The sequence below is a fragment of the Phyllostomus discolor genome, chromosome 6, assembly GCF_004126475.2.
Source record: "Phyllostomus discolor isolate MPI-MPIP mPhyDis1 chromosome 6, mPhyDis1.pri.v3, whole genome shotgun sequence".
Lineage (NCBI taxonomy): Eukaryota > Metazoa > Chordata > Mammalia > Chiroptera > Phyllostomidae > Phyllostomus > Phyllostomus discolor.
The window spans coordinates 147,139,717-147,166,624 of NC_040908.2; the positions used below are offsets into that span (position 1 = coordinate 147,139,717).

General features: G+C 50.9%; 1 protein-coding gene across 3 annotated transcripts; it reads right to left on the bottom strand.

Annotated features, from left to right (window-relative positions):
* Positions 1-1,131: 1,131 nt before the first annotated feature.
* Positions 1,132-25,468, bottom strand: ELF5 (E74 like ETS transcription factor 5). 3 transcript variants are annotated; one of them, XM_036029221.1, is made up of 7 exons: positions 23,096-23,114; positions 18,612-18,736; positions 7,870-8,103; positions 6,494-6,544; positions 4,078-4,146; positions 2,883-3,078; positions 1,132-2,412 (listed from the first exon to the last, which is right to left on the bottom strand). In XM_036029221.1, the coding sequence occupies exons 2-7, from the start codon at positions 18,730-18,732 to the stop codon at positions 2,316-2,318; spliced, it is 768 nt and encodes a 255-aa protein (XP_035885114.1). In that variant the 5' UTR covers positions 18,733-18,736; positions 23,096-23,114; the 3' UTR covers positions 1,132-2,315. The 3 variants fall into 3 exon arrangements, with proteins under 3 accessions (XP_035885114.1, XP_028370061.1, XP_035885115.1); XM_028514260.2 differs by lacking the exon at positions 23,096-23,114 and adding an exon at positions 25,317-25,468 and having other exon boundaries at positions 2,292-2,412; XM_036029222.1 differs by lacking the exon at positions 23,096-23,114 and adding an exon at positions 23,185-23,318 and having other exon boundaries at positions 2,292-2,412.
* Positions 25,469-26,908: the final 1,440 nt, after the last annotated feature.

Below are 26,908 nucleotides of genomic sequence, written 5' to 3' on the forward strand. Positions count from 1 at the left end.
GAGCCCCCAGAAGCGGGAAGAGGCCAGGAAGCGTTCATCCCGAGAGCCCGTGGAGGGAGCGTGGCTCTGCCCACAGCTGGACGTCAGACTTCCAGCTTCCAGACCTGTTTAAGAGTAAAGGTCATTTGTTTTAAGCCACCAAATTTGGTGATTTGTCTTGGACAGCCCTAGGACACTAATACAAAGAGGGTGCCGGTTTAATGGTTTTATAAACTGACAACTTCCTGAGTAGCACAGGGATCCATTTTTTCATTCTCTGAATCGCCTGATGCCCCCTCTGGGGGTGGACAGCATCTCCTGGGGGATGGGTTACCCCTCAGTCCTGCTCACTGCTGCCTGCTCTCTCCCCGCCTCAGTCCCCATGGTCCCCCTGAGCTGCTTGGTCCTGCCAAGCTCTTTGCCCAAAAGCTCCCAGTTCCCCTCTTGCTAGCTAATGTATAACTTCCTGGACATTCTCTTTCCACTGGACTGTGGACTTTGATTCAGTCCATTAATAGGGTACTTACCTCTTTAGGTGGCCAGGACAGGGGTCCCAAATTCAGAACGTACAAGCTTTCTGGATGTATGAGACCACAGCAGTGCAAGAACGAACCTGACCATCTGGAAGGCGGTGGGAAGCGGTGACTAGAGGCTCTGCCCAAAGGCACAGCTTCTGCTTCGCTGCAGGAACTGAGAGACTAGCGTTTCCAGATCTGATTTTTTTAGGAAGCTGATTTTTAAACAAGGCAACTAATTCACAGTAAGACACAACACAAAACCTCAAAACAACAAGTGAAATTTTTGTGTATGTGTGCACCAAACAGAGACATATATTTGGGCCCCACTGGCCCGTGCATTTCTTTTTTGAGGGGAGCCGCTGTCTTATGATGTAAAGGTGGCAGTAGGATTATTCTCTATATTTCTTGCATCTTTTGGGCGCTTTGAGAATCTCCAGCTCCTAAAGCTAAAGAACGGAAGGGTCACCAAAGGGTTTAGGTTGTCTGCTTTGCTGGGAATGCCTTGCTGAATTTAATAACATGGAGACCGTTTGACATGTTAAATATTTTATTCACATTGTTTATAAACTATATCCACTTGGAAAACACATGAATCCAAAAATAGATTATTTTACAGTAATTCACATTTTTTTTAAAAACCAGTTACTTTTGAAGTTGAACTCGGAGCATGGAGGTCGTTAGCCAGTACTGTGTGTGGTTCAGTGCCTCGCCAATGAAGCTTCCTGCTCTGGTGAAAGAGAAGTCCCGGGCAGCCCACCTCGCTGTAGGTCACTAATGGCTTACCTGCCAGGGACCCATGAGAAATGTCAGTGCAGACTTGAACCCGTGAACATTTGGTGGTGTAGATTCACTGTCGCTATTTTTATCAAGGAAATGGTGTGTTCTGGAGCTTGCACACACATCAGGTAGGAAGACAGGATGAGGGACTCATCATTTAATTGGCCATCACAGAGTCGACAGGACATGCCCAGTTCCACACAGGATTAACATCTTGGCCATGGACAGAGTCAACGAATTACGATTTTATTGCATTGACATCTGGAGTCATAGAAACAGCAGTGACTTGGAAACTGGTACAAGTGTCCTTGACTATCTGATGCCCCCACCAGGAGGAGAAGAGGGGGGATAAGCTCAGCAGGAATTAAGAATGTGTCTAATTTTAAGTGTGTTACTCTGGAAGGATGGCTGTGGGAGTTTTGCTCAGTGGCCACAGAGAGGTTCTGGTGAAGAAACTTACTATTCACCTATGATGCTAAATCCAGTAATGTACGAGCTTGATGGCTTAGCTCTTTCACTAATTAAGAAGCTTTTCTGTAGATTTTGACTTGAGCGATTTAGAATCTACTGAATGTTTGTCTTACATTTCACCCCTTCCTATTACATTAACTACAAACTTAACGCTTTTTTTTTTTGTGTGAGTTGCCACGGTTAAATGAGTGGACACTTTTGAGCTTTGGGGATAGGAGCGCTGGTTGAGTCTGAAGGCAGAACTGGGTCATTTTTCTCTGAGCTGCACTGGCTACTGTGGCTCTGCCCCTCCCGAGCAGGGAAGTCACGGGTGCCCAAGGTACCACGAAAGATCACCCCCTCCTTCCCTTGGGTTAAAGAAAAGAGAACTTCTTAAGGGTTGCTGCCATCACCCCGAAGTAGACAACAACAACTCTGAACCCAAATGTAAGATGAGATGTGGAGACATTTTATCAGGACGTTTGCAGGTTTAAAAAAAAAAGAAATGAAAACCAAGACTTTCAACTGTCTATTGCAATCAGCTTGTTTGAAAAGGCAGAAATCCACAGCGTGAGCAGACGACGGAGCCGGTCATAGCCTGTCCTCCTGCCACCCGTGTGCGTTTTTCCCAAACTTGTACACTAGCCTCCGGTCGACCCGCTCCAGAATTCCCGTTTTATAGTAGTATCTGCGAAAGACAGCAGAGGAGAGAGGCGCGGGGAGGGTTTGCACCCCAGAAAAACAACAGATCCCGTTCCTCTCGGGTGAGAAGGCTGGCCTTTGGTTACCCTGGTATTTCCACACCCTGTGATCAACTTACACATAAACCTTTCCCAGACATCTTGCAGACGGAACCTCACCACGTTCAGTTCAAAACGTGCTCTGGGTGTGTGTGTGTGTGTGTGTGTGTGTGCATGCGCTCCATGGCCCGGATTCACAGCAATCCCCGGGGAACACTGCCAAGAGCGGAAAGGACGGCGTGTCCACTTACAACCCATAATCCCGCCTGTAACTAAGAACCCAAGTGTCTCATGGCCTTTCAATTATCAAGAAAAAAAAAGCTGCAAATACAATTGAATGTGCTGGGGGGGGGGGGGGGGGGTGGCATTCTATACGACCGTGCCTGAGGGCTTGTGGCCTTTCGTGCCATTAACTCACCTCAGGGCTCGGCTCAGCTTCTCATACGTCATCCTGTCGTTTTTCTTCCTCTGTCCCCACATCTTTGCCAGGGCTTCTGATTTCACCACCCGAAAGATGCCTTGTTCCCGGTCTTCCCATTCCAGAATACCGCAGTTTTCTTCGGGAGACAGAAGCAGGTCACGCACAAATTCCCATAGATGAGAACTTTGGAGGCCTTTGAAGGAAGGAAAGTTATGTCATTTTTTTTGTTTGTTTTTAGTTTTAAGAGAAGAGGTGTACAACTGCTCATTCACCCATGAGCTGTGCTGCTCTGTGGGGTTATGGTCCGTCGTTAGGACGGACTGCTGTCCTCGGACCCTCACCGAGCTGTGAGGCGTCTGCCCTGCAGTAGAGCCATTACGAAATGCACGCCCAGGGACACAACGCTGCCCCCGACTAGCGACACTGGTTCACAGACTTTCCCGTGCTCTGTGCAGCCATGGGCTAGTTCTGATGGAATTAACGAAACGACCATCGACAAATTTTTTCATTTGTCTTTCTGATGGGCACCGTGGTTGCATTAAGATCCTACACCCACAATTGTCTGGCTGGACCAATATTACAATCATATTTTTCATGAATAGCTGGTACGTCTCTCGTTCCACTATCTTGTGGTTAAGACTGGTTCTGGAGTCCCACTGCCTGAGAGTGGGTCGTGAGTTCACCTCTTCCTGGCTCTGTGATCATAGTCTCTCTAGTCGTCTGTGAAATGAGACAACAGGAGATCCTACTTCATAGCAGAGGTTAGAGGATTATGATTCAATACCTATCCAGCGGCTAGAACCGAGCCCAGCAGGCTGGTTCTGCGCTGGGTGGGTCCCAGTTCAGGGAAAGGCCAACAGAATTGCTGACTCATCGTGCCTTCTCTACTGCTGTCCCCAAGTGCCTCGGTGAGAAGGACCCCCCAGTCGACCAGCACAAATAAACCTTTATTCGACATGGTGAAGACATTACTTCCTCATTTTCATTCTTACAGTACCATTTCCAAGTGAAAAAGAAAGAAATGTGAGCTGGATAACATGTACCCAAAGCACGGTCAGTTTCTTTCCTGCCTTCTTTGGGAAAAAACTGGCCCCACGTAAACATTCAGGTTCAAAGCTTATGAAAGCAGAGCACTCTGTCTCATGAACGCTGGGAAGAAGTTAGAGCTGAAAAGTGGTGTCTCTACACTTACTTGTTCGGCTATGACTGTGACAGTCTTGACTTTTGATGCCAGCTGTTTTCAAGCAACTCGAATCAGCATCTGAAACAGAATGATTTCCAGCAGTAGGAGGGGATCTAGAGGCCGCATTTGGACTTCGAATGGCACCCAAATGAACAGATATTAAGTGAACACCTTTGTGGTAGAAGACACTGTGCTGGGCACTCTGGGTGATTAGTGGGTGGGAGGTGAAAAGATGCCTAAGCCTCAGTGTTTGTCCTTCAGGAGGGTCTGTATTCAACACTGGGGACCGACTCTGTGCCAGGTCCTGGGCTCCGTGCTGGGGGTACAAGAGCCAGCAACACAGACTCGATCCCCTGATCGTGTGGGGTTTAAGGACACATAGCCAGGTGAAAACAAACGAAACCAACAAGTCGGCCATGGATTTACACGTTATGAGGAAAACGACATTGGATGGAGGAGAAGTACCTACTTTAGATAGGGCGGCCTGGGAGGACCTTGTGAAAAGGAAACATTTACTCTGAGAGACAAAGATGTGAAGGAGCACGTGGGAAGGAGGGAGAGAGCGTTCCCGCACGTGCCAGGCCACGCTCAGAGAGAGGACTGTCGAGGCAGGTGTGCGGAGTGCCCAGGAGAGAGTAGTGGGGATGGCACTGGGGTAGCGGGCTGCCGGCAGGTCAGGGAAGGCCTTCTTTGCAGAACTTGGGAGTTTATTCTAAGAGTAAAGTGAAAACTTTGGAGTTTAGCCGAATTCACATTCTAAGAACATCTCTCTGGCTAGTGTCTGGAGAACAGACTGGAAGGAACATAAGCAAAAGCAAAGAGACCAGTGCCTAGCTCTGGGCCTGGCACACAGTAGGTATTCAATAGATGTTTGTTGAATGAATGAATGAATGAATGAACGGAAGGAGAAAGAAAGATATGGATGAGGGAAGCAAAGCAATTCAGGGCTTCAGATTTGGACACATCGGGTTGTTTGTCACCCAACCTTGTTACCTTAACCTCTACGCTTTCGTTTCTACCCCCATAAAAAGGCTATGGTACTAGGACTTGTCCTACAGGGTCATAGAAAAAGGTAGTATCTATGCAGATTCTAGCACAGGGCCTGGCTCACAGTAAGCACTCAATACATGCTGGTTGCTATTATTATTATTACTATTATACTGACTCTAATTGTGGCTAGGAATATATTCAGTTAAAGAACTTACGGGACACAGTATCCTGTCCTAGCTCATCATCCTCCTATGCCATGAGGAAGGCAGGCTAACAAATAGATGCCCATTTATGGGCGGAGACACGGACCCCTGGGAGAGGGTTAGTCAGATCAAACTCACTGCTGCTTAGGAAACACAGCAAGTGCCTGCCCTGGGCTCCAGCCTTGGGCCTCAGACTCAGGAACAGCCTGCGAGCTTTGGTGGGCTCAGTTCTTCTAGGAGCTTTGCCTAGGTTGGGCTGGGTGGTGAAAGCTGGGGTTTGCACCCCCACCCCCACCCCATGCTGCCAGTGGATGAAAAGGGATTCCACCAGAGCCAGGCAGCTCTGTGGGGGCCTTGTCTGTGGGGGACCCGGGCTCTGGGGGGGGCACAGGGCACCTGCTTTAGCCCACGTGGCTCACAGACCTGTCTTCCTGCACTAAAGCTCTGAGTATACAATCCTTCATCAACCAGCTAATCTGAATCCTCAGGTGATTGCTTGGGATGTACGGAGACAGAAAAATACATCATTAGAAACCATCCGCCCACCTGGCCCTCAGCTTGCACCTCTCCAGGGAGTGACCACGTGCCCTGCCTTCTTTTTGCAGACGAATGAGCTGAAGTGAGGGGGACAAGGAGTCTGCCCAGGACCCCCATCCTGGCCCACAGGCCGGAGCCTTTGCGTGGGGCTCAGTAACTGACAGCAACCATTATCATCATCTTTCAAAAAACATGAAAGCTCCAAAGTTACCCTCCCTAAACCTTCTCTATCTGCAAAAGCAAAACAGTGAGGGTTCATTTTCAGAATGATCGAGTGAGGTCCTCCATCACCTTGTAATCACAAACCGGATCTGCTCAGAGAGTGCACATACTTTGTAGACACTCTGAACCACCAGGCCTCTGAGGGTAAGTAATGATGGCTACTATTGCCAACGGATACCAGCATTTGGAGCATCTGTGCTGCTGGCACATCGTGCCAGGCACTTTGTAGGCATTGTTTCTGGAACTCACGCACCATATTATAGGTAGGGAAGCTGAGTCTGGGATAGGCTAAGAAATCATAGACCCAAGCCCGAGGCTCTCTCCCCTCCGTTCTCCCAGTACTGCTCCCTTCTCCTAGTCTGGGATTGCTTCAGACCATCGCCCTTTCAGTGTGGTCCTTAAAAAGTGATCGAGCCCCCATGCTCAACAGCAGCCTCCACAGAGCATTGGGCAGCTTGAACTTGGCTACTTACAGTCTTTGATGGTGGCCTTGGTCTCTTCAGCATCATTAAACAGGGAGTAACCTGGGAGGGAAAAAAAGAAATGTACAACTCATGTCATGCAATCCTGGTTTCCCCTGGCCAGGCCAGGAGGGAGACGCTAGGGAGACAGAGAGTGATAGTTCCCTGCCGTGGGGTAGTTTTATTTCAGAAGGGATCTTGGAGACCACCCGGCTTATATGGGACCACCATGAAGCCACCCCTGAGAGGTGACAATCTCCTTGTTTTATTTTTTTTAATATTTCATTTATTTAGTTTTAGAGAGAGGGGAAGGCGAGGTGAAAGAGAGGGAGAGAAACATCAATGTGCGGTTGCCTCTCACACGCCCCCAGCTGGAGACCTGGCCTGTAACCCAGGCATGTGCCCTGACTGGGAATCGAACTGGTGACCCTTTGGTTTGCAGGCCTGTGCTCAATCCCCTCCGCTACACCGGCCAGGGCTGTTTCCTTTATTTTTAACAATGTCTCCCTCTTGGTTACATTCACGGTGATAAGAATAGCTGCCTTTCACTGCCCGTGTGTCCCTATCGCTGTGCCAGGTAATATTTCACCGATGCCTGTGTAGAAGCCTGGGACGTGTGTATCAACCCATCGTACAGATGAGGCAGTGGAGATTCAGGGAGGTCCTATGGCTCTGAGGTGCTGGAACCAGGGTTGGAACACTGGTCTTTCTGATCTCAAAGCCCTTGCCTTGTACTGACTTTCTGTGACCTGGCCCTGTTTGTTGCGTGACCTTGGAGAAGTCATATAACCATTGGGACCTCCAATCCTTTATCTGAGACATGGGGATACAGACTCATATGGCTTCAAAAAACCTTTCCAGGTTTGATAAACCTGTCCAACATTCTACTCTTGCAGAGTGGGCGGAAGTGTTAAGTCATGCCAATAGAGCCAGCTTCGGACTGTCTGGTCCTTGACCATCAGGAATGTGATGAGATAAAATGCCAGTCTGACTCGTCTGGCAGTGGGAAAGAAAAGGGTCTAGTTAATTTCCTTTTCTTTCTGCTTAACGAAAGGTCAAACGGAAACCTTTTGGGATTCATCCTCTGTAGTTGCCAATCTTTATGAACATAACGCATTATTTTTGTTGTATCAGCCTGCTTCCTAAATGCTTTTTTGTTTTAGTTTTTCTTTTCTTTTTAAAAATGTACTCAACTTACTTTCCTTTTACCTACAGTCTCCAGTTCTAGCAAGAAGTTTTGATTCACAGGGGATTTTGGTTAACGGAAAGTTCCGGTGAGTGACATTTTGCTGTGGGAATCCCACGGCAGGGGAGGACCTGACGAGGTCATTTGGCCCTGATCTGGGTCCCATCCCCCAGAGGCCAGGCCCCCCCACCCGGACACCGACCTTGGGAGCGGATGTTCTGGAGGATGAAGTACAGGTACTCCCCACAGACGCCGGCCGCCTCGATGAACTCCTCCTGGGTCATGCTGCACAGCTGCAGGCCGCTGACGTTGAAGTGGCAGAAAGAGATGCAGCTGGTGTCCAGCTTGTACTGGTCGCAGCAGAACTGCAGCCATTCCCAGACATGCCGCTTAGTCCAGTACTCAGGGTGGACGGACGTCCAGTAGGAGTCGCACGCTGCCGCAGAGGAGAGAGAAGTCAGGCGCGGTGCCCCCTGGGGACGCCTTTGGCAGGCCTTCTGAAGGAGGCCCTGCTTATGCTAACACCCTCGTCCCTTGTCCAGTGAGCTGAAAGGGGCCCCAGCCCCGAGGTGTTCTGCTGGGGCCCAGGTCACCTTCTGTCCTGCAGTAAAAATCAGAAGGGACTGGATCCTATGGGTAAACTTTAGGGCAGGAGAGGGAGTGACAGGGGTGGGAAACCCAGTCATGGCTTGGGAGCGACCTGGTGCCTAGAAAGAAGAATTAGTGGAGGAGGAGAGAACAAGGCCCTTTGGTGGTTCAATTTCAGACAACGCGGTGGTGAGGGCACAGACTCTGGAGCCTGACGAGTCTGGGTTCAAATCCTGCTTCTGCTGCTTGCCACTTGGGCCAGGCCCACAGAAATGTAAGCCTCAGCATCCTCATCTGTAAAATGGGGATGATGTGTCCAGCACACAGGGCTGTCATGCAGTTTGGAGGTAACGTTTTCAGGCAGTGTGGTACACAGAAAACGATCAGTCAGTTCCATAGTTACGAAATGGCTACTGTGTGCCAGGCACCATTTCCAAGCTGGTTTGATTCCCTCTGCCCTTAGGGACAGTTGCACTAGCCACTGGTTTCTGTCACTAGTCACTTTGTGCACTGTCTCTGGCCATCGTGCGTCAAGGGCTGTGGGCTGCAGAGACACTGCCCACGGTCCAACAGGGCTTGGGGGTGGGGGAGTGGTGGGGTTGGTTGTATCGTCTTTTTTATGGTTTGGGAGCTGTTTTGAAGAGTTTCTATCCTGAGACCACTGCCCCTTCCCTTCGCTCTGGAGGAACTCTGTTCGCACCCCAGGAGAGGTGGGTGCCACCCTCTCGGGAAGGCTGGGAAGTAGACATGCCTGCCCTGGGGCCCAGACTGGGTGCTTAGCACCCTGCCCCAGTGCCAGGAGAAGCGGGAAGGGTGGCAGATGCAGGATATGGAAGAGGTGAGGGGCCACATCAGGCTCTTGGACATACACAGTTCCTCCAGCTGCCACGGTGCTCATTCACGTTCATCCATTCAATAAATGAGCTTCTGTTCCTTGCTGGTAACATGGGGATAATGATAGCACCTATGTTGTAGAGTTGTTCTGTAGATTGAATGAGTTAACATATACACAAGTACTTAGAACAGAACCAGGAAGACTTTACGCTGTTATTGAGATTATCATTGAATACCTACTCTACGCAAAGCAAAGAACTGTGTGTGAAGGATTCATGGTAAATGAGAGGTTTGGCCTCTGTGCCCTGGGAGGTCACGGATGAAGATCCTGAGTCATGGAGGACTTGCCTAAGATCCCATAGCCAGCGTGTGGCGGAGCTGGGACTTGAACCCCAGTCTGAATGTGAAAGCCATTACTCTTCCCATTCCATCACATTGGTCCTCCGAGGCTTAGCACACAGAAGAGATGCAACATGGAGAGAGAGGCAGAGCCAGTGGGAGAGTGAGAGGGAACAAGAAAGCCTGAGGGGAAAGGCAGAGAGCTGGCGGGCTCAGGCTGTGTGCAGACAGGCAGGGCTACTCGTGAGTCAGTCTCCATAGCAAAGGGCAACGAGGCCATTCTGACTCCCCCTTGAAATGCTGCCTGTGCTGCCATGTCCCCAGTGGAGTGTGGAGCTTCCCGTCCTAGGCCGGGGATGGGTTCTCCACCCCCTTGGGTGCACCGCTCCCCAAGATCCCCTTGTCAGTTTCCCAAGTACCTCCAACCCTCCCAACGGGGGTATGACTGGGCTAGTTCAAAAGTGGAAAACTGAAGCTCACCCTGAAACTCAGAGCCCTTCAAGAAATTTATTTTCCTCCCCTAGAGGGGATTGAGGGACAGTCACGCTTAATAGATTTGTTTTAATTTATATTAAGGTTTTAATCTGAATTCTATATGCACGTGGAGCAAAGGGCCGATATTGTGCCAGGATGGTGGAGGCTGATGTCACTGCCTCCGCCTGGTGGGTGGGGAGAGCAGGAGGCCACGTGGGGAATTGCCTCTCCTGGCTCACTGGCCGCTGGCTGGGGTCAGCCCACCGGCCCGTGGGGGCACCTGGTGACCAGCAGGGTTTCCTGGGAAAATAATGTGGCCATTCCCGAGTCTGGTGTGTGCTTTTATCTGCTGATTTCTGATCAAGTAAACCTGAGAAGGGCCCCAGCATTCTGATGAGAGATGTTTATGAGCCTTGAAATTCTTCCACCCTGGGCCCCGAGCTGAGACCTGGCACAGATGGCTATCGGTGCCCTGCCGTTGGAGGACACGGCTTATTTCTTGTCACAGAAAGGTTTCTCCAGGTCTCCAACCCCACTCTCCTCTGCACTTCCACCCCCTCGTTATTTTCCTTGGCACCTGAAGAGGGCCATGCTGTTTCTGGAAGCCGAGAGGGCCTGAAGGATTCAGAGAAACGCCTTCGTGGGGTGGGGGTGGGCCCCGACACTGGGGAGGTGCTGCTGGCACAGGCTGCCTTCTCCTCTGCGCTCTCCTTTGGATCCTGCCCACAGAGCAGGCTTTGTGTGTGGCTCCGGCCCCTGGAGGGAGGCCAGGGACAGAGCTTAGCACGGTGGGCTTTCCTCACCAGGGGAGTCCTTCCAGCAACCCTCGGAGCTGAGAGGAAACGCCTGTTGTCAGGGACCTGGGCGCTTCTGGGTGGCGGCGTGTCTCCGGGGTCCTATCCTTGCAATAGCGAGGGCCACAGAGGCGAGGCTGACGGAGCTGGGGAAGGTCTGCTTCATCCCCTGTGGCTCCCTCAGCATGGCCTCCTGGCCCTGTGTCTTCCCTTGCTTGGCTTAGCACGAGGTCCCCATCCGCCTTTTTGTAACTCCTTCCTGCTCATCCCTGAGACTGTACGTAGCTCACGCTCCACTCCCAGAGGCTTCCCCTCCCGGAGGTGCCCTTCTCGTTAGGATGCACACCCGCCTCGCTCCCGCTCCCTGTCTGGACCTGGAGCTCCAGGACACGGGGCCCCCTCTGCGTTGCTCACGCAGGGTCAGAAGTGCTCGGAGCGCAGCCTTGCCCGCCGGGAACACTCAGTGAGGGTAACCGACCGGCCAGACAACTGGTAATTATTATTTACACACTACAGGTGGGGACATTGAGGTTCTGGGAGGTGATGGGGCTCAAATAAAGCCGCAGAGCTGGTCAGTAACCCGCTCTCCCCTCCTTGGGTGTGGCGATTTTGCATCATATCCCTCTTCTTGGTTGAGGGGGACCAAGTCGGACGCACATCTTAAAGACTGACTAAAAATGACCTGGATGAAGGCAGGTTTGACAAATCAGAAAAGGGTGGAGAGACCGATGATGACAGTATTTGCAGCCCTGGTGAAGGACCCGAAGAAGACCCCTTCACTACCTGGAAGACATGAACTCAGGGCCAAAAAAAAAATGGTGATACACTAAGAGAATATGTTATCTTTCATCAGTTGTGACATCTGGAAAAACAAAGCGTTTCCCTTAATGCATCTACCATTCCTAAAGTAACCTACACTTTTTGGAGAAGCTGAGGTGCGAGGCCCTTCTGCGTACTCCCCTGGTTGGAGACGGGTGGCCTTCAGTGCCTGGCGGGCTGAACCCTAATCTCCACAGGCCACTACTGGGTGGCAGGCTTGTCAGCCGTTTTGAAGTCAGAAGTGGGTCAGGACACCCAATGAAGGGCCAGCTGCACTGGGAGGAAGAACCGAGGAGCCAAGTTCATGCCAAGCGGACAGTTGCCGCCCAAGTCCACTTGGCCATGGCCATGTGGGAAGGTGGGCCCTGTGCTGCCAGGTCCAGAGTGTTAGGTAAAACCTGGTGATTTGTAAGTGCTGGCAAGTAACTTCATTTTTACAAAGCACTCTGAAGGCCGGTTAAAAGCCTCTTGTAGGCTGGTCCTCCTGGAAATCACTTTGGGATGGAGAACTTCACGTGCTTTTATGCAGTTGTCTCCTTTGAGATTATTGTTTAGAGTGGGCATGCTAAGAGTTTAATTTTTTTTTAGTTGAATAGTGTTTTCTTCAAACTAAAAGTTATTTGGAAAAACGCAGCATTGCTTTGCTGGGAGTCGAGGTGAAGGGACTGGCTGGCTTCCCCTTCGTGGCTCCGCAGGAAGCTTGGCACTCCCTGCTGCAGAACGTGCAGCCAGGGCTCCTGCCCTTCGGGTTCCCCCTAAAGGCTAAAAAGGTATGTGGTCTCACACTTAGGGGCCCTGCCTTTGTGGGACTCATCTGTAAAATAGGAATAATGGGACCTCCTTCCCTGTGCTCCTGGAAGGATTCAGGGAGTCAAAACATGGAAAGCACTTAGAACAGGGTCAGGCACGTAGTAAATGCTCATTAAATACCACCCACTCATGCTTGTTAACACTGGGGTTACCCAAACCACTACTTTAATTGCATTCCCTCAAATACTCCCAAACATGTTCTCTCTCTCTCTCTCCCTCTGTCTCCCCAGTCTCTCTCCCTCCCTCCCTTTCTCCCCTGTGTGTATGTAGGCCAGCACCTTTGTTCCCTTCCAGAGTCTTGGGTTTAATTTCCTTTACAAAAAATAAGGATATTATATTATTAGCCACGCTAATTTGCCCTTGTATTGCTAGCATGAGCAAGGTGGCCAATGCTGTGGAAAATGTGGGGACACAGGTGAGTCTGTGTGACTTCATAAAATGTTCATTTTACACTGGCCATGGGGTGGAAGGGCCAGGGCCATGTGCCCAGAGTGGACAGCAGGTGACGGGAGTGAGGAAGCCTCAGTGCAGCCTCAGTGGAGACGCCAGAGACGGGGTCCACTCAGCCCTCGCCTCCGTTTTTTGTTACGGACGCCTGATCTGTTCTCAGCCTGTGCAGAGTGCTTGAAAGAGTTCCGGCAAGTCCCCTCACCATTCCTTCCAACTGGATGGCTGCCCTGAAGCCCTTCTTATCCAGAGATTTTGGAACCAACACTGTTTATTTTTCTGGAGCCTCAACTTGCAGCAAGAATTTGGGGAAAGATGTCGACTTTTTAAAAAATACAACAAAATAGATATGCAGCAGAATGCAAAATCTGTGGATTGCAGAAGTGGTGTGAGCTTAGAGATTTGACTTATGTCCCTCGATCCTCTGCAGGAGAACTTGACCCTTCTCCTCTGCCGATCGGGGAGCATGGGTGGGGAAGTCTGTGAAGCCACAGGAACCTGCCAAACCCTTGCTCCCATCCTCCACTCTGGGCTCCCCGTCAACTGATCAGAGAGGGAGGGACCTTCCAATGGGAGTTGTAGGACTGTGTGGAGTAACTGAGCTTGGGCTGTGGAGACAGGCCTCCCTGATTTATAGTCCTAGCTCTTCAACTTATTAGCTGTGCAATCTTAGTGAAGTTTCCCAACAACTCTGGGCCTCAGCTTCCTTCATCTCTAAAAGAGGAATAATAATAGTGCCTACTTCTTAGGAAGTTTGCTGTGAAAAAGGAACAGAAATGATGAATTTAAGAACTCAGCTCAGTTATCTGGACAATAGTGAGCTTTCGCTACATGATGTGTTATTAGTCCTGTTTGGGGGACTACCGTCATCCTCAGGGAAATGACACCTTCCCTGCAGGGGCCTCAGGCTAGCTGAAGGACAACCCACCCAAGGGAGCCCTGGGATCAGGAAAAGGGAGACAGAGAGTCTGGATCGGAGGAGGCCCGCGTTGGACAGCGGGACCGTAATTAGCATGATTTATTAGCATAGGGAGTTGGGAAGTTTTTTGCCCTGGGCAACCGGAGAGTGAACTGGGCAGTGCGGGCACCATCAATTGTGGCTTTGTCCCTGAAAGGCAGGGCTTTATGAGGGGAAACCTGAAATGATAAACTGCTTCCAGGTTTCCTCCCGGAGCCGGTCTAGCCCCATCCAACAGCCCTTCTTGGCTTCCCTTCCAAGACTGTGGAACGATCTAGACAAGGAGATGGAAATAAAGAAACAAGCCTGGGCAGTGTCGGAAACTGGATGGAGAAACAGCAAGGAGGGATGGCTGGGTAGCAGCAAGGGCTGTGCCTGGGGGCCATGTGGAGTTAGGAAGCAGCCCAGAGCACCAGCCCTGAGCGGCCCCGGGGCCACAGCTGTCCAGAAGGCTCAGGCTTGGGCAGGACAGGCCAGGGGTGGCAAACCTGAGCTCTGTCCTTGGGGGTGTCCTGGGATGTGACTGCTGCCACAGGGCTCACCTCAGCCTTTCCAGCGATTTCCTGCTTATGTACCTGCTTTGGATGTAGAAATCCTAACTCTTCGTTTTGCATGTGCTCTCAAACTTCTATACCCAGCCCGTGAATCTTTCTCGGGTAAGCCCACACGGGACCCAAATGCCTCTCTCCCTGATGGCCTGGATGTTCATACCCAAGATGGTGGGCTATGCACTTTTTTTTTCAAAATTCTTTCTTCAAATAAAATGTCCCATGTGTGAGAATAGCTAGCATTTTTGAGTGCTTAGTATGTGCCAGTGACTGCTGCATTTGGAGTTTTCTCATGCTGTCCTCAACACAGTGCTAGGAGGCCCTAGATCACGCCACCCATTTTACAAAGTGAAGAAAGGAAGGCACCGAAGGGTGAAGTCCGTTTTCAAGGGAGTAAGCGGCAGAGCTAAGAGAAGGTCACAGAGGTATCCCCCAGCTCTGGCAGCCAAGCCTTGACAACCACTATGCAGCGCTGCTTTCAGAATGAAAGTACAGGAGCCTTGCTTGGGGGTGCAGACGGACAGGACGGAGCTCAAGGCTGGCCTTCTCAACGGTCACTCCAGGTTTCCAAGGGACCTCCCAGGACCCCTGAAAACTGCCTAACCTAGACGCCTCCACTGCAAAGTATAAAGGAGATTCCAAAGCAGAGGGGTCGTGGCCCCCTTGGCAAGCAGGGTGGGGGTGTGTGTAGGTTGAGAACAGAGCTCCAGAAAGTAGGGGTGAGGCCAGGATACTTCACGACTCGTTAGATGTTTGGCTACTGGAACTTGATTGGAGAAATGGTCTTTTATAAATACCATATGCTTATAAAATATATGCAGCCTCCCTTTGATGCATTTCCCCCAGTATTTGTAATTATTTTAAGAGCCAAAGGGAGGGCCAGGGTGAATTAACGAAATTCTTGAGTAGTTTGCAATCTGACCATCCAGTCCCCAGCCTGTGATGCAGCCACACCAGAGGCCCTGCCTCAAAGAGCAGGTCACCTGTGCGGCCACGTGTCAGCATCAATTCAGCTGCCCCCTGCTGGAGCCATTGTGAAAGGCTGTGAAACTGGCTGGGCTTCCTAAGTGGGCTGCGTGGTTATTCCTCCCTGCCCTCTTATAGCCATCATTTGTCTAGTGGGCACTTCATTTCTTTCTTTTTTAAATCCTCCCTGAGGATATGTCCGTTGATTTTAGAGAAAGGGGAAGGGAGAGAAAAGAGAGATGGGGACAGAGAGAGAATCATGGGTATGAGAGAAACATCGATGGGTTGCCTCCTGTGTGCGCCCGGACTAGGGGCATTGAACCCGCAATATTTTAGCGTATAGGATGATGCTTCAACCACCTTAGCCACCTGGCCAGGGCGACACTTCATTTCTTTCTCCCTCTCTCTCCCTTTGGTATCTAAGCTGCTAAAAATTCTGAATTGGAAAGGTTGAGGCCTGTGTTGCTTTTGTCCAACATGAAAGATGAAGAGAGGAGAGAGAAAGCTGTTTTCCCATTACCTGGCAGTCATCAGCTGTTTCTGGCTATGGCGAGCACCTACTAAGCACCCGATGCTTCGCTCCCGACTTGATAGGTGGACCTTCAGACCTCCTAGCTGTAGGAGGCAGGTCCCAATCCAACCAGGGAAGGTATATCTCAGTGGTGTTACATGAAACCTGCCCAAGGTCATGGGGCTGGTAAGTGGTAGAGCTAGCCCTTGAACCCAGACTGTAACCAGAAGCTGCTGCTGGGACAACCCTGAATTCAAGAGGGAATTTCCCATGAGGCAGGAGTGGCGTCCCAGAGCCTGCTGACCACTGAGCCCACAAAGTTAGCAGAGCAGTGTCCAGAGGGGAACCTGGCTGTCTCCTGACACATCCCTCTCAGTGGGGGTTTCTGCAGACACTCAGACCTACGTGTCTTCTCTCTGGGTAAGAAAAAGACAGAAGGCACCTCTGGGCTGTCCTCCCACAGGCGGGGCTCTGAGGACAGCCAGAGCCTAGGAGGCTCACTCAGTGCCAGGTGCCCACTGGTACCACCCAGCTTCGATCTGTAGGAGGACAGAGACACTCAACTGAAACCCAGAGGCCCAGGTGGCAGGTCAAAGTCATTTCCATCGGCCTCATGCCTTGGTGGGATGGAGAAAGAAGGCTACATCTGTGATATTGCCTGATGCAGGAATCAGAGAGGCATCTGGAAGGGACCCTAGAGATGACCTGATCCAACCCCTCATCACACTGATGGAAATGAGGAGGCTTCAGACAGGGGAAAGCTGTGTCTTTATACCTAAGAGGACTGGGTTTAAGCCACATTGGCAATCCTACCGGTGGTCACCTAGGTCAATTCTTCATTTTTTAAAAACTGTGGTGAAAAATACATAAAATGAAATTTACTATTTTAACACGTTTTAAGTGTACAGTTCAGTCCCATTAGGGACATTCACACTGTTGTGCAGCCATAGCCATTGCCCGTCTCCAGAACTTTTTCACCTTCCCTAACTGAAATGAGTCCTTCATTCTTAAACACCTGTGGACGCTTGTTACGTGCCTGACCGTGTCCCAGACATTTCACTAGGCCTTCTTACCATCTCCATTTCACAGATGGGAAACCTGAGGCATGAGAGATTAATGGTGTCAAAGCTAGACTTTGCATTTAGGATGCCTGGCTCCAAAGGGTGAGCTTTTAAGGACTACAGAAGCTGCTTCTCCTAGGCCTGAGACACTGCATGGGGTGGGCCGTGGGGCTATCCGCTCCCACCACGACTCCAACCGCCACCCTGCAGAATAGGCAGGGGGACAGGGCTCCCAGGATGGCAGGTCTGGGAGACACATAGGTGGAGAGAAGGACCAGGAGCTGGGCCACCATGGTGCAACACACCAGGACGAGATGGGATGTGGAAGCCTTTGTTTTGGAGGTGAGAAAGTCAAACACATTTCTGATCACGTTTCTGGGAAATGAAGTGCTTCCTAGGCCCAGAGGAGAATTGTAATATGCATCCGAATGAATCAGGTTCAAATGCAATTACCTGGATCCGTCAGACGAGGGTGCAAGCTGTCATGTGTGCGTGTATGTGCATGCGGGTGGGGCTGGGAGTGGGTGCAGGACTGAATTCTGTAGGTAAGGGCCTCACGTCTGTCTGTGCAGGCCCCCACCCCGGCGTCTGGCCCGGGGTCAGGGGCTTCCTTGTGGTGGTGGACCTATCGCAGCATCCTTGGAGGCTGGCCTCTCCTGGACTCCTCCCTCAGGGAGTGCTGCCTCCCGACCCTGTCTCCTGACCCTGAGTGTGGACCTGCCGGGCCAGACTGCACAGGGTTAAGGCTCTCTGAGGAGTGACAGCTTGATTAGCCATTAATTGCATCACTGCCTTCCCCGCAGGCTGTGCACCTGCCTTGCTGCAGTCAGCCAAGTTTGCTGTGATGTGCAGTCACCCAAGCACCTGGGGACAGAGGTCCTCTGAGGGTTTCTGGGGCAACACTCAGCCGACCTCCCTTTGGCATGGGGTTTGTACAAGGCCCCACGCCTACTTCTCAGGTGGAGAAAACTTGGCCCAGAGAGGAGGAAGGGCAGGGAGGGCAGCCTGGGGGGTCACGGGGGGAGGCTCATACTTGCTGAACACTTGCTCGTGCCAGGCTATGCGTTTTGCACACTCTGGCTCCCTTAGTCCTTACAGTAACTCTCGTCATCCCTGCTTTAGGCATCAGGAGACAGAATCTCAGAGAATAACAACAATATTAGTGTCCATAATCCAGCTCCCTGCCATTTACAAGCTGGCCACATGGGACAGTTAAGAGTCCAGGTGCTCAAGTCAACTTGCGTGAAACTTAGCTAACCGGAGACATTGGGCGAATCACTGAACCTCCCATGCCTCAGTTTCTTCATCTCTAAAGTGGGAATCATAATTGCTTGTTTCTCACAGGGCCTCTCTGAGGATGAGATGGGTGCTGGGCACAGGGTCTGGTGCCTAGTTGGTATTCAGCAAATGTTAGCTAAAACCAGGGAGATGGAGCAATCAGCATACTAGGCTCTGGGCTAAGAGTTTCTTTCCACTACTTTGTTTCAATATAATAAGTCTAAGAGATTGGCCTTGTCACCTGCACTTTACTTGAGAGCAAAATGAGGCTCAGGGAGCTTAGCAGAGTCCCCTAAGGCCACAGAGGTGGGGAGGTTGGGGTGAGGCTTCCAGTGTTTTTGTATCTCCACAAGCGGCCCTTCCTCCCACCCAGGCCTCCCCTGGCCCTCTGCCCTGGACACTGGTGACAGCTGGCATTATCAGGCCCCAAGCATGGCCATGTTCCCTGCCCGAGGCCAGCACCACTTTCAGCCCAAAGCTCATCCCAGCTCAGACGGGCTTCTCCAGGTGTACGCACCTGTCTGATGTTCGAAGGCGGGGTAATACTCTTCGCTGCTGAACAGATCAGTCCACGACATCAGAGGGTCGCAGAAGGACGTGCTGGGCAGGAAGGTGCTGTGTGTCACCGAGTCCAACATCACCCTGCAGAGGAGGGAGAGACTGTGAGGAGGCCCGTGACTCCTGGGAGCCACACTGCGGGACCCCTTGCAGGCCACCATGGTTTTAACATGACAGCGAATACTTATAAACAGGCAGCCTCCTCAGAGCCAGGCCCCCTGCTAAGTGCTTTGTGTGATGACATTAATTAATCCTCGTCACATCCCGTCAGGTTTGCACATCTATCCCCATTTCACAGATGAGGCAACTGAGGCAGAAGGGTTGAGACAATTGCCCACATAACATGGCCAGCAAGTGGCAAAACTGAAGTTTGAGGCTGGGGGGCTTTTGTTATCTAATACTGCCTCTCTCATTACTTTTCCTATTCACTCACACTTGACCTCTGAACTCTGGCTTATAATGCCTAACAACGCGCTTCTGGGAACAGGGCAAGAGCTGCTATCAGTGAGCGTCCCCACGAACCCGGATCTGCAATTCTGAGATCTGAGAGCTCTGAAACCAAGTGTGTGTGTGTGTGTCTTTGGTGTGAACTTGTTTCCCAGCAAAACACAGCTCTGAGTAGATATTATATGGTGTTATATACTGTTCTATAAATGCTACATCTATATGAATATGAAGAAGATACTATACATATACATATATAGATTATGTATAAACTATATACTATACATAGACATATAAACTATATATAATTACACAGTCTTGTAACTATAGTTACAGTCTTATTAATTCTACTTGATGAATATTCATGTGATATACTGCAGGAATCTCAACGCATTTAAGCAGCACTAGCAGAAACGCCTAGAGAGGGGTGGTCTGTATTTTGCTGTATGCACACTGACTGTACAGCCTCCCGAATGCCTGAAGAACTGTGGATTCGGCAGCACACTCAGCCCAGGGCTTTGGATAAAAGCGCGAGGCCCCGTGACAACTGTAATACACACTTAGTGAGGCACCTTGGACTCCATGCTGAGCGCTTCGGTACTTTACACCCATCCTTCATGGCCGATTCAGAGCGAGCACTCTGAGACAGGTCCTGGCGGTGGTTCTGCTTAACAGGTGAGGGGTGGACACCCGGACATGCCAGGTAATGCGCCCCGAGCCCCACATGTCTGGGGTGAGTTTGGGTGACAGCTCAGGTCTGGGTGTTTAAGGTGTCACAACCCTGACAGCTGTGCCCTCGTCCCTGCTCACGCTGGTGAGTGGGACACTGTCGGGGACGGCGAGTGGCCCAGGCGAGGCCCCCACGCTCGTGCATTCTTGCCCATCAGTCTCGTCTTTCAAGTGCCTTCCCACATTCCCACAATTCACACTTGGCAGATTAGAAAAATCGTCTTCCCAGCTTCTCTTCTCATCACCAAAGTAACGCTGAGGAGACAGGGTGGTTCCCCATTTGCTAAAGGGACACAGCAGCCCAAGACCACACCGCTGTCCGTGCCAGCGCGAAGGCTCGATTCTGGGCCCGGGGCTGTTAAGCGCCTGGAATTTTAAGGTGGTCAGGAGCTTGTCAATCATCTAGTCTGGTGTTCTTCAACTTCAGTCGTTTGCCTACCTAGCATGATGAATTATGCAACACGTTCAGAAAAATCAACTTCCTTTTGGTGTGAACATAAATACACTTTTAAAAGGAAAACTTCATATCACCACTATAAAGGAAAAGTCGGTATTTTTTTAAATGCGCATAAAAATGGAGGCAAAAGCACTTAAATAAAAACTGTTCATCCATGCCCCACCTGAACCAGAGGGTTAGCAAACTACAGCCTACAGGTCCAATCCAGCTCACCGCCTGTGTCTGAATGGCCTGCAACTAAAAATGATTTTACATTGTTAAATGGTTATGTATTAAACGGTTATGTAGGTAGCTGCATCATATTCTCGGTCTTGTCTGTGGCCTGCGAATCCTAAGATCTTGACTCTCTGACCCATTAAGTGGGAGTTTGCCTACCCTGGACCAGAGTCACCTCGGGTGTGTTTCACGAGCGGCGTGAGTGCCGAGTGTTGGAAAGCACTGAACTAGTCCCGTCTCTTCCTCCCTCACGCCGTCATCCTAGAGGCCAGAAAGGTGAGGCCCAGGGAATTTGTGTAACTCGATTAAGGTCACGGAGCCACTTGGTGGCAATGTCATACTGTATGTAGCATTAAGTTTTCTCACTCTCGGCCCATCGGCTTCCCTGTCTAAAAACATAGTCATGTCACCCACCGATGTGTCATCACCACTGTCCAGTGTCCATGACAACGGTGCTCCTGACCTAGGGGAACAACCGAATTCACGTTCTCCCACGTAGGCACCTAGTCTGAGCCGTCCAGACCTCCCCCCCCCACCCCCAACCTCCTTCCCGCTGCTCGCACAGGGTTAACCCTCCGGGCGGATTATCGTGTTCACGGATCTACCCCTGGGAGCTGTATCAAACAGAGGTCAAGGCTGCCTGCGTTAGGACTCTGATTTTCCCACGGATTGACTGGTTTTATACCCAGAGCGAGAGGCGGGATGCAGAAGGACGGGGGTGGGGGGTTATGAGAAAGGGAAGGGCCCCTGGAGCCTAGAGCCCCCCCCCCCACCTCCTGGAATCCACATCAGGGAAGTTCCCCCCAGTGAGAATTCAAGGCGAAGATGCCCCCTGCCCTTCTGGGCCCGAGGCGCAGAAAAGCAAGGGAGAGGAGGGCAGACCTCTGCCGTGACCTTCACCTTGGGCTCAGAGAAAGGAGAGGCGGACACCACAAGGAGGAAAGTAGAAAACTGCCCCCAGGTCTCCAACATCCCTTAGAAATTCTCCCGAAACAGAACACCGCAGTAGGAGAGAGAGTGCTCCCTCATCTAGGCCTGACAAACAGCTCTCAAAAGTCGATCAGTAAATTAAATTTGGCTAAATATAAATTAGGAATATTTTTGATAAATAGGATATTTGCCTCCTTTAAGGATTTCCCCCCCTTACACGGCCCACTCGCTTGCTCTGTGATCTCTCTAGTTTTGTACACACTGCTGCCTGTATCTGATTCCCTCTGGTAATTCTTTCTATTGCCAGTGACATGTATATCCATTTAATTTTTTTCTTTTTTTTTTCACTTAATTTTCTTAAAGGGCTCTCTCACTCAAGTGCATACTGTGTTGCTTTTCTTCTGTAATCATTTCTTGCTTTTTGGGAAAATGTCTTTTATACAAGCAGCAGAAAGGGTTTTTTTTTTTTTTTTTTTTTTTGCTATTGCAGTAAGAGGGATATTATTAACTCCGGGCTCCCCACAGAAGACCTTGGCCACTTAGCCAGCATGCTCTAGGTGTGAGAACTCAGCAATAATGGCTGCTTTGTATTCAGTAGCTCAGCTCCTTAGGCCCTCTGGGGTCCTTGCAATAAGTGAACATTTTAGCTCTTAAGATTTCTTTAATGTAGGTGGAACAGGGTGGGTGGGTAAAAACAGCTATTTGGGGCCCCATTTCTCAGGGAGGACACTGAGGCCCAGCGACAGGTAGGCTCAGGTATGAAGTTAGCCCATTCGCTCTCAACAGGGGTGACGTTGATCCCAGAGGGAAAAAATCTGGTACCTGGGGTGCGGGGAGCTGGTCAAAACTCCTAGATGTTTCACAACCCTCCAAAGAGCTACCACATGTTAACAATTTGCAGAATTTCTATGGTATTCACAATTCATGGGGAGGTGTGGGGAGATGACTGAGGAAAAAAAACATCTAAAAAGGCTTCTTAGTGGGGGCAATCAGGAAAAAATGGTTGAGCCGCATTGGGTTAGGTCAAGAGCTGGTGGCAGGACAAACGGAGATACGTAGGGAAGGTACTCAGCCTGCTATCCCAGCCACACATTTTTGGGCTTTGCTGCTTTGTCATCATGGAAAGAGCAGTGGCCTGGGAGCCACGATTATCCTCGTGCACCCTGACGAGCCTCAAGTCCTCACCCACTAAATGAACACACTGACGAGGTGGACTCCAGGCCGTGCCCTAGCTCCGTGATTTTCTTCTGGCACCCACCCGCTTGGGCTGGCACACCCCAGCCTGTGCATGTATGCATGGATGTTGGTTATAGTTGGATATTTTGGATAGGCAAGCTTATCAAACGACTACCAACAGAGGCTAAACTTTATCTCTGTAAAGGCCCACCCACTTTCCTCTTCTCCCTTTCCTCCTAGGCCCACTGCTTTCTGCAGTGGGTCCTGGATAGTCTCTGCCTGGTCAGCCAGCCCCCTTAAGCACTGTGGCCCCTCCCTCCACAGACCCACATGTCGCCACAGACCCATCAACAGCCCCACAGCTGTTAGAATCAGCACCCCCCCATTCTAGCTGCCTCGTGAAGAGGAAAGGTTCAAGCACAAGCCACACAAGGCAGGGGGGAATCTAGGTGGACTTCCTTCCATGCACAAGAAAAACTAGCTGCAGGTACCTTTCACAGGGAGACAGCGATGGCATGGAGGCTGAGGTCCCCGATGACTCCAGGGGCTTCCTCCCGCTTCTGCGAGCCGGCTCACTCACCGAGTGTGCCCAGGGCGGGTCCACACAGTCGGAGGCACAGGCCTGTGGGCTGCTCGCCCTGCACGATGCAGAGGCAGCAACTGCAGGTGCCCATGGCCCGAGCAGCCAGGCACCTGTGCTCAGCCTTCCAGAGAGAGGGGAAGGAGCAAACCACCCAGCCTTGGCCAGTTGGTCAGAGGAGGAAAATTCCTTCCTGACCCCGGCAGAGATCATCAACTTCGCTCTGGGCATGTGACCAAAAACTCACCCAATTAAGCATCTACACATTGGCTGCTTATGCACCAAAACACCACCGGCCAGAACCAGGCCACCAGGATATAAACCATGGGGACGGGGGCCAAGAAGAACCTTCCCTGGTCTCACCATCTGAGCAGTTCATTGGGAAGAAAAACGGTTTTCCTCCTTCAAAGCTTCAGGGACAACAAAATGTCCCCCCGGTCCCAAGCCCTGCAGGCAAGGCAGGGTCAATTTCCTATTCTCGGGTTGTCCCAACGAAGGGACACATGAAGGAAAACCCGGTGGACTATTTCAACACTTGCTGTTAACGACTGTGGGTTGGGTGCTTGAGTGTTTGTTCTTCTGGGAGAAACCAGGGCAGCTGCGAGAGCTGCCTTGCTGACGTCTTGCCAAATGATTCCTCATTTTCCTTGAGCTTGCGTAGGGAGTTTGCTAGTTTGTTTGTTTTTTTGTTGTTTTTCTGAAGGTGCCGCAAAGACCCATGGAAGGAATGCCATATAGTTTACTGTGGGCCAGTGCAAAGCTCATTGGTTTCGGATTAAACCCACTGAGGGTTCGATCCTGTCTCTGTTCCCACAGGGACGAAACATGGACCCATTTCTTACCACTCAGCCTGCCAAACTCGTTGCTTCAGACAAGGTGTGGTATATAAAAATCCATGAACCTTTCTGACCTTATCTCTAAAATGGGGATTTTTAACATGGAATCCTCAGACTCACCTGAGGATTTAATAAAATCAGGTAATATGTGCAGAGGACTGGGCACAATACATATATTCATTTCCGGGGGGGGGGGGGAATCAGTCGTCATCACTGTATCTAAAAGGTTGCTACACGGGTGACTTGTGAGGAAAAAAGACAACCGAACCGTGGAAACTCCTGCTGAGAACTCCTTGAATCACAAAAAACACTGTCATGGAAAACGTGAGGATGCAGGAATAAGCTTTCACTCAGCGGAGCAAACGGCCCCTCTCCATGGGTCTTTAGACTAAGACACGAGGCTGCCTCTCTAAGTCACTTTAACTTTCTAGGCCTCAGTTCCCCCATCTGTAAATGAGGGAGTTATACCTAATGGTCTCGGACATCGTTCCAGATTGTAAAATTCTTAGCACATTCTAAGATGGGTCCCCAGCCTTCAGTTACAGAAGGGAGCATGTGTTACCAGGGGCTGCCAGCAGGGGGCAGATGAACAAGAACCCTACCCCCACTCCCTCCCCGCCAACCCCGGGGGCCGCCAGCCCTCCACCCCCATACGCCGCCCCGGCACACTGCAGTCTTTGAAAAGGTCTGAGATTACAGTGGGAAAACCCTAACCATTGATTTTCTGGAAAGATTCTATACTAAGGTGGTGTGAGGGGGTAAAATGGTTTTTTAAAAAAAGCTATTATGTACAGACGAATTCCTGAAAAAATGTCTCAGCCTGTAATAAGGCAGCTTATGTCCCCTATATCAAGGGGGATCTATAAGCAGACCAGGGAGGAGAGAAGTTTAGCCAGAGAAGGTGAGTTCTCCTCGAGGCTGAATATTTTTTCGGTATAAAATTTAGCTTTCCTTCCTAAAGATAGGTTTAGGAAGGGTGGGGAACTGAGTGCCTGCCCACGTTCTCTCTCTCGCTTCCCCTTGGCGTAGTTAAGTGATCCCGAGGGAGAGGGGGGCGCGGGGTGTGGGGGGAGGAGGGTGGCTACACAGCCCGAGGAAGCAGAAATGTCCCTCTCAGGAGAGCAGTTGTTAAATCCTAGTGGAGCACCTCCCGGGAGGCGCTGCGACCACGGATGGAACTGGTAGGAGGGCTGGCAGCTGGAGACCAGCCACGAACAGATCCAGGCCCCAGCCCAAGCCTCTAAGCCCTGACACCCCTTCCAAGTCATCCGAAAGAGCAAAAGAAAAGGTGCTTACGTGACAACAGCGCTGACTAGGTCCAAAGAGGAGGCTTTCAAGGCAAGAGAAGGCAGGCGCTCCCAGCACCAGCGCACAGTGGAAATAAGGCACCTGTAGCCTTGTGATATAAGTAACACCTACAGACAGGTCCGTTTGGTTTTTCAGGTTTACGCACAGCCCCTTTGATGACGGTGACATGCAGTGTGACACGGCTCCTCGGAGGGGGGGAATGGTTTTCACGTGCAGAAAGTTTACCTTTATCCTGCTTTTGTGCCCAGCTCACCACCCTCCCTCCTGGCCTGGGGGACTCAGTAAACAAGCCGAGAATTTTTGCCTCGGGGAGCTTTGCGTGATCTGGCCATCCCGTGTTGGCTGGGGATTCTCATTCGTGCAAGCTGCAGGGGAAGTTCTCAGATGCAGCCCAGGTGCCTTTTTCTGCAGGCTCCCTCCTGGCTTGGTGCAGTCCTGTGTTTTGTGTAGTAGGTCACTCTCCCCCTTTGCCTGTGCGGTGGCCAGGAGGAAGGGCAGGATGGGGCAGTGGTTAAGAACACAGGCTTTGCAGCTAGATGGCTTTTGATTGAAACTCTAGGTCCATCATTGTCTAGCTGTGTCGCCTTGGATAACTTAATTAGCTTGTCTGAGCTTCCTCACTCTGACTCGGATAATGGTACCTCCCCACTGGGTTGCTGCGAGGGCCACATGAGGTAATGCGGGCGAAGCAATGAAGAAGCCATTCGTTAGCTATTATGGTCATAGCCTTTTCCTCAATGGAGCGTGGTAGCCAGAAACCCCCTCCTCTACCTTTTCTTCCAACCTTATGCCTTCGGACCAGGCAAGGAGAGCCAGCTGGTAGAACCATTGTTGGGCCTTTCTTCTACTTTTTCATTCAAAACATCAACAGGGCGTTGAACATGTTAACTTACTTGACTTCTAACATCTCTGAGGTACTGAGCTGTGTGATGGCCCTCCCCCGCCCTCCACCACCCGCCTTACCGATGGAGACCCGGAGAGAGTTAGGGAGCCCACAGCTACGACGGGGGACTTGACTTGGTTGCCAGCCTCAGGTGTCTGCCTAAGAACTACCCACTTTTGGAGACTTTCCTGTGAGAGTAAAAACTCAACCTAACTTAGACTGTGAAATAGTGTCCCGGGTCGTTCACAGCACTGATGACCCTGTGCCTTTCTGCTCTGGGCCTCCATCTCTCTTAGGCAGCCAAGACCTGTGTCCAATGTGCAGGCTCCAAGCTTAGCGTGAAAGCAGGGACTGGTTTGTTAGGTTTTCTCTGGAACACTGGGCACGGGGACAAACACACAAATACAAAAACACGAACGGTGCGGAGAAACAAAGGGCAGTTCATTAGAGAACTCAGGTGTCATCATGGAAAAATTGTTGAAGAAAGATAGGAGGACCGACTGCCTAAGCTACTGACTGGCTGTGGAACCTCAGGCAAGTCGAGTAGCTTCTCTGGACTTTGCTTTCCCCGGTGGGGAAAGGGGATGGTTGGATTACAAGAGTGATTTTCAAAGTGTGTTCCAAGGAACCCCCAGGGGTTCCCCAGAGCCCTCCTAAGCACAGTTGAGGGTGAGAGGAAAGGATTGGAGTGGGTGAG

What these genes read in the sequence shown, in the direction of transcription:
- ELF5 (XM_036029221.1), bottom strand. Translation starts at nt 18,732, where the DNA reads ATGTTGGACTCGGTGACACACAGCACCTTCCTGCCCAGCACGTCCTTC. An exon ending in CCAGAACATCCGCTCCCAAG is followed by an intron (nt 6,545 to 7,869) that starts GTCGGTGTCCGG and finishes TTTCCCTCCCAG; the next exon opens with GTTACTCCCTGTTTAATGAT. An exon ending in TCACAGTCATAGCCGAACAA is followed by an intron (nt 3,079 to 4,077) that starts GTAAGTGTAGAG and finishes CTTCCTTCAAAG; the next exon opens with GCCTCCAAAGTTCTCATCTA.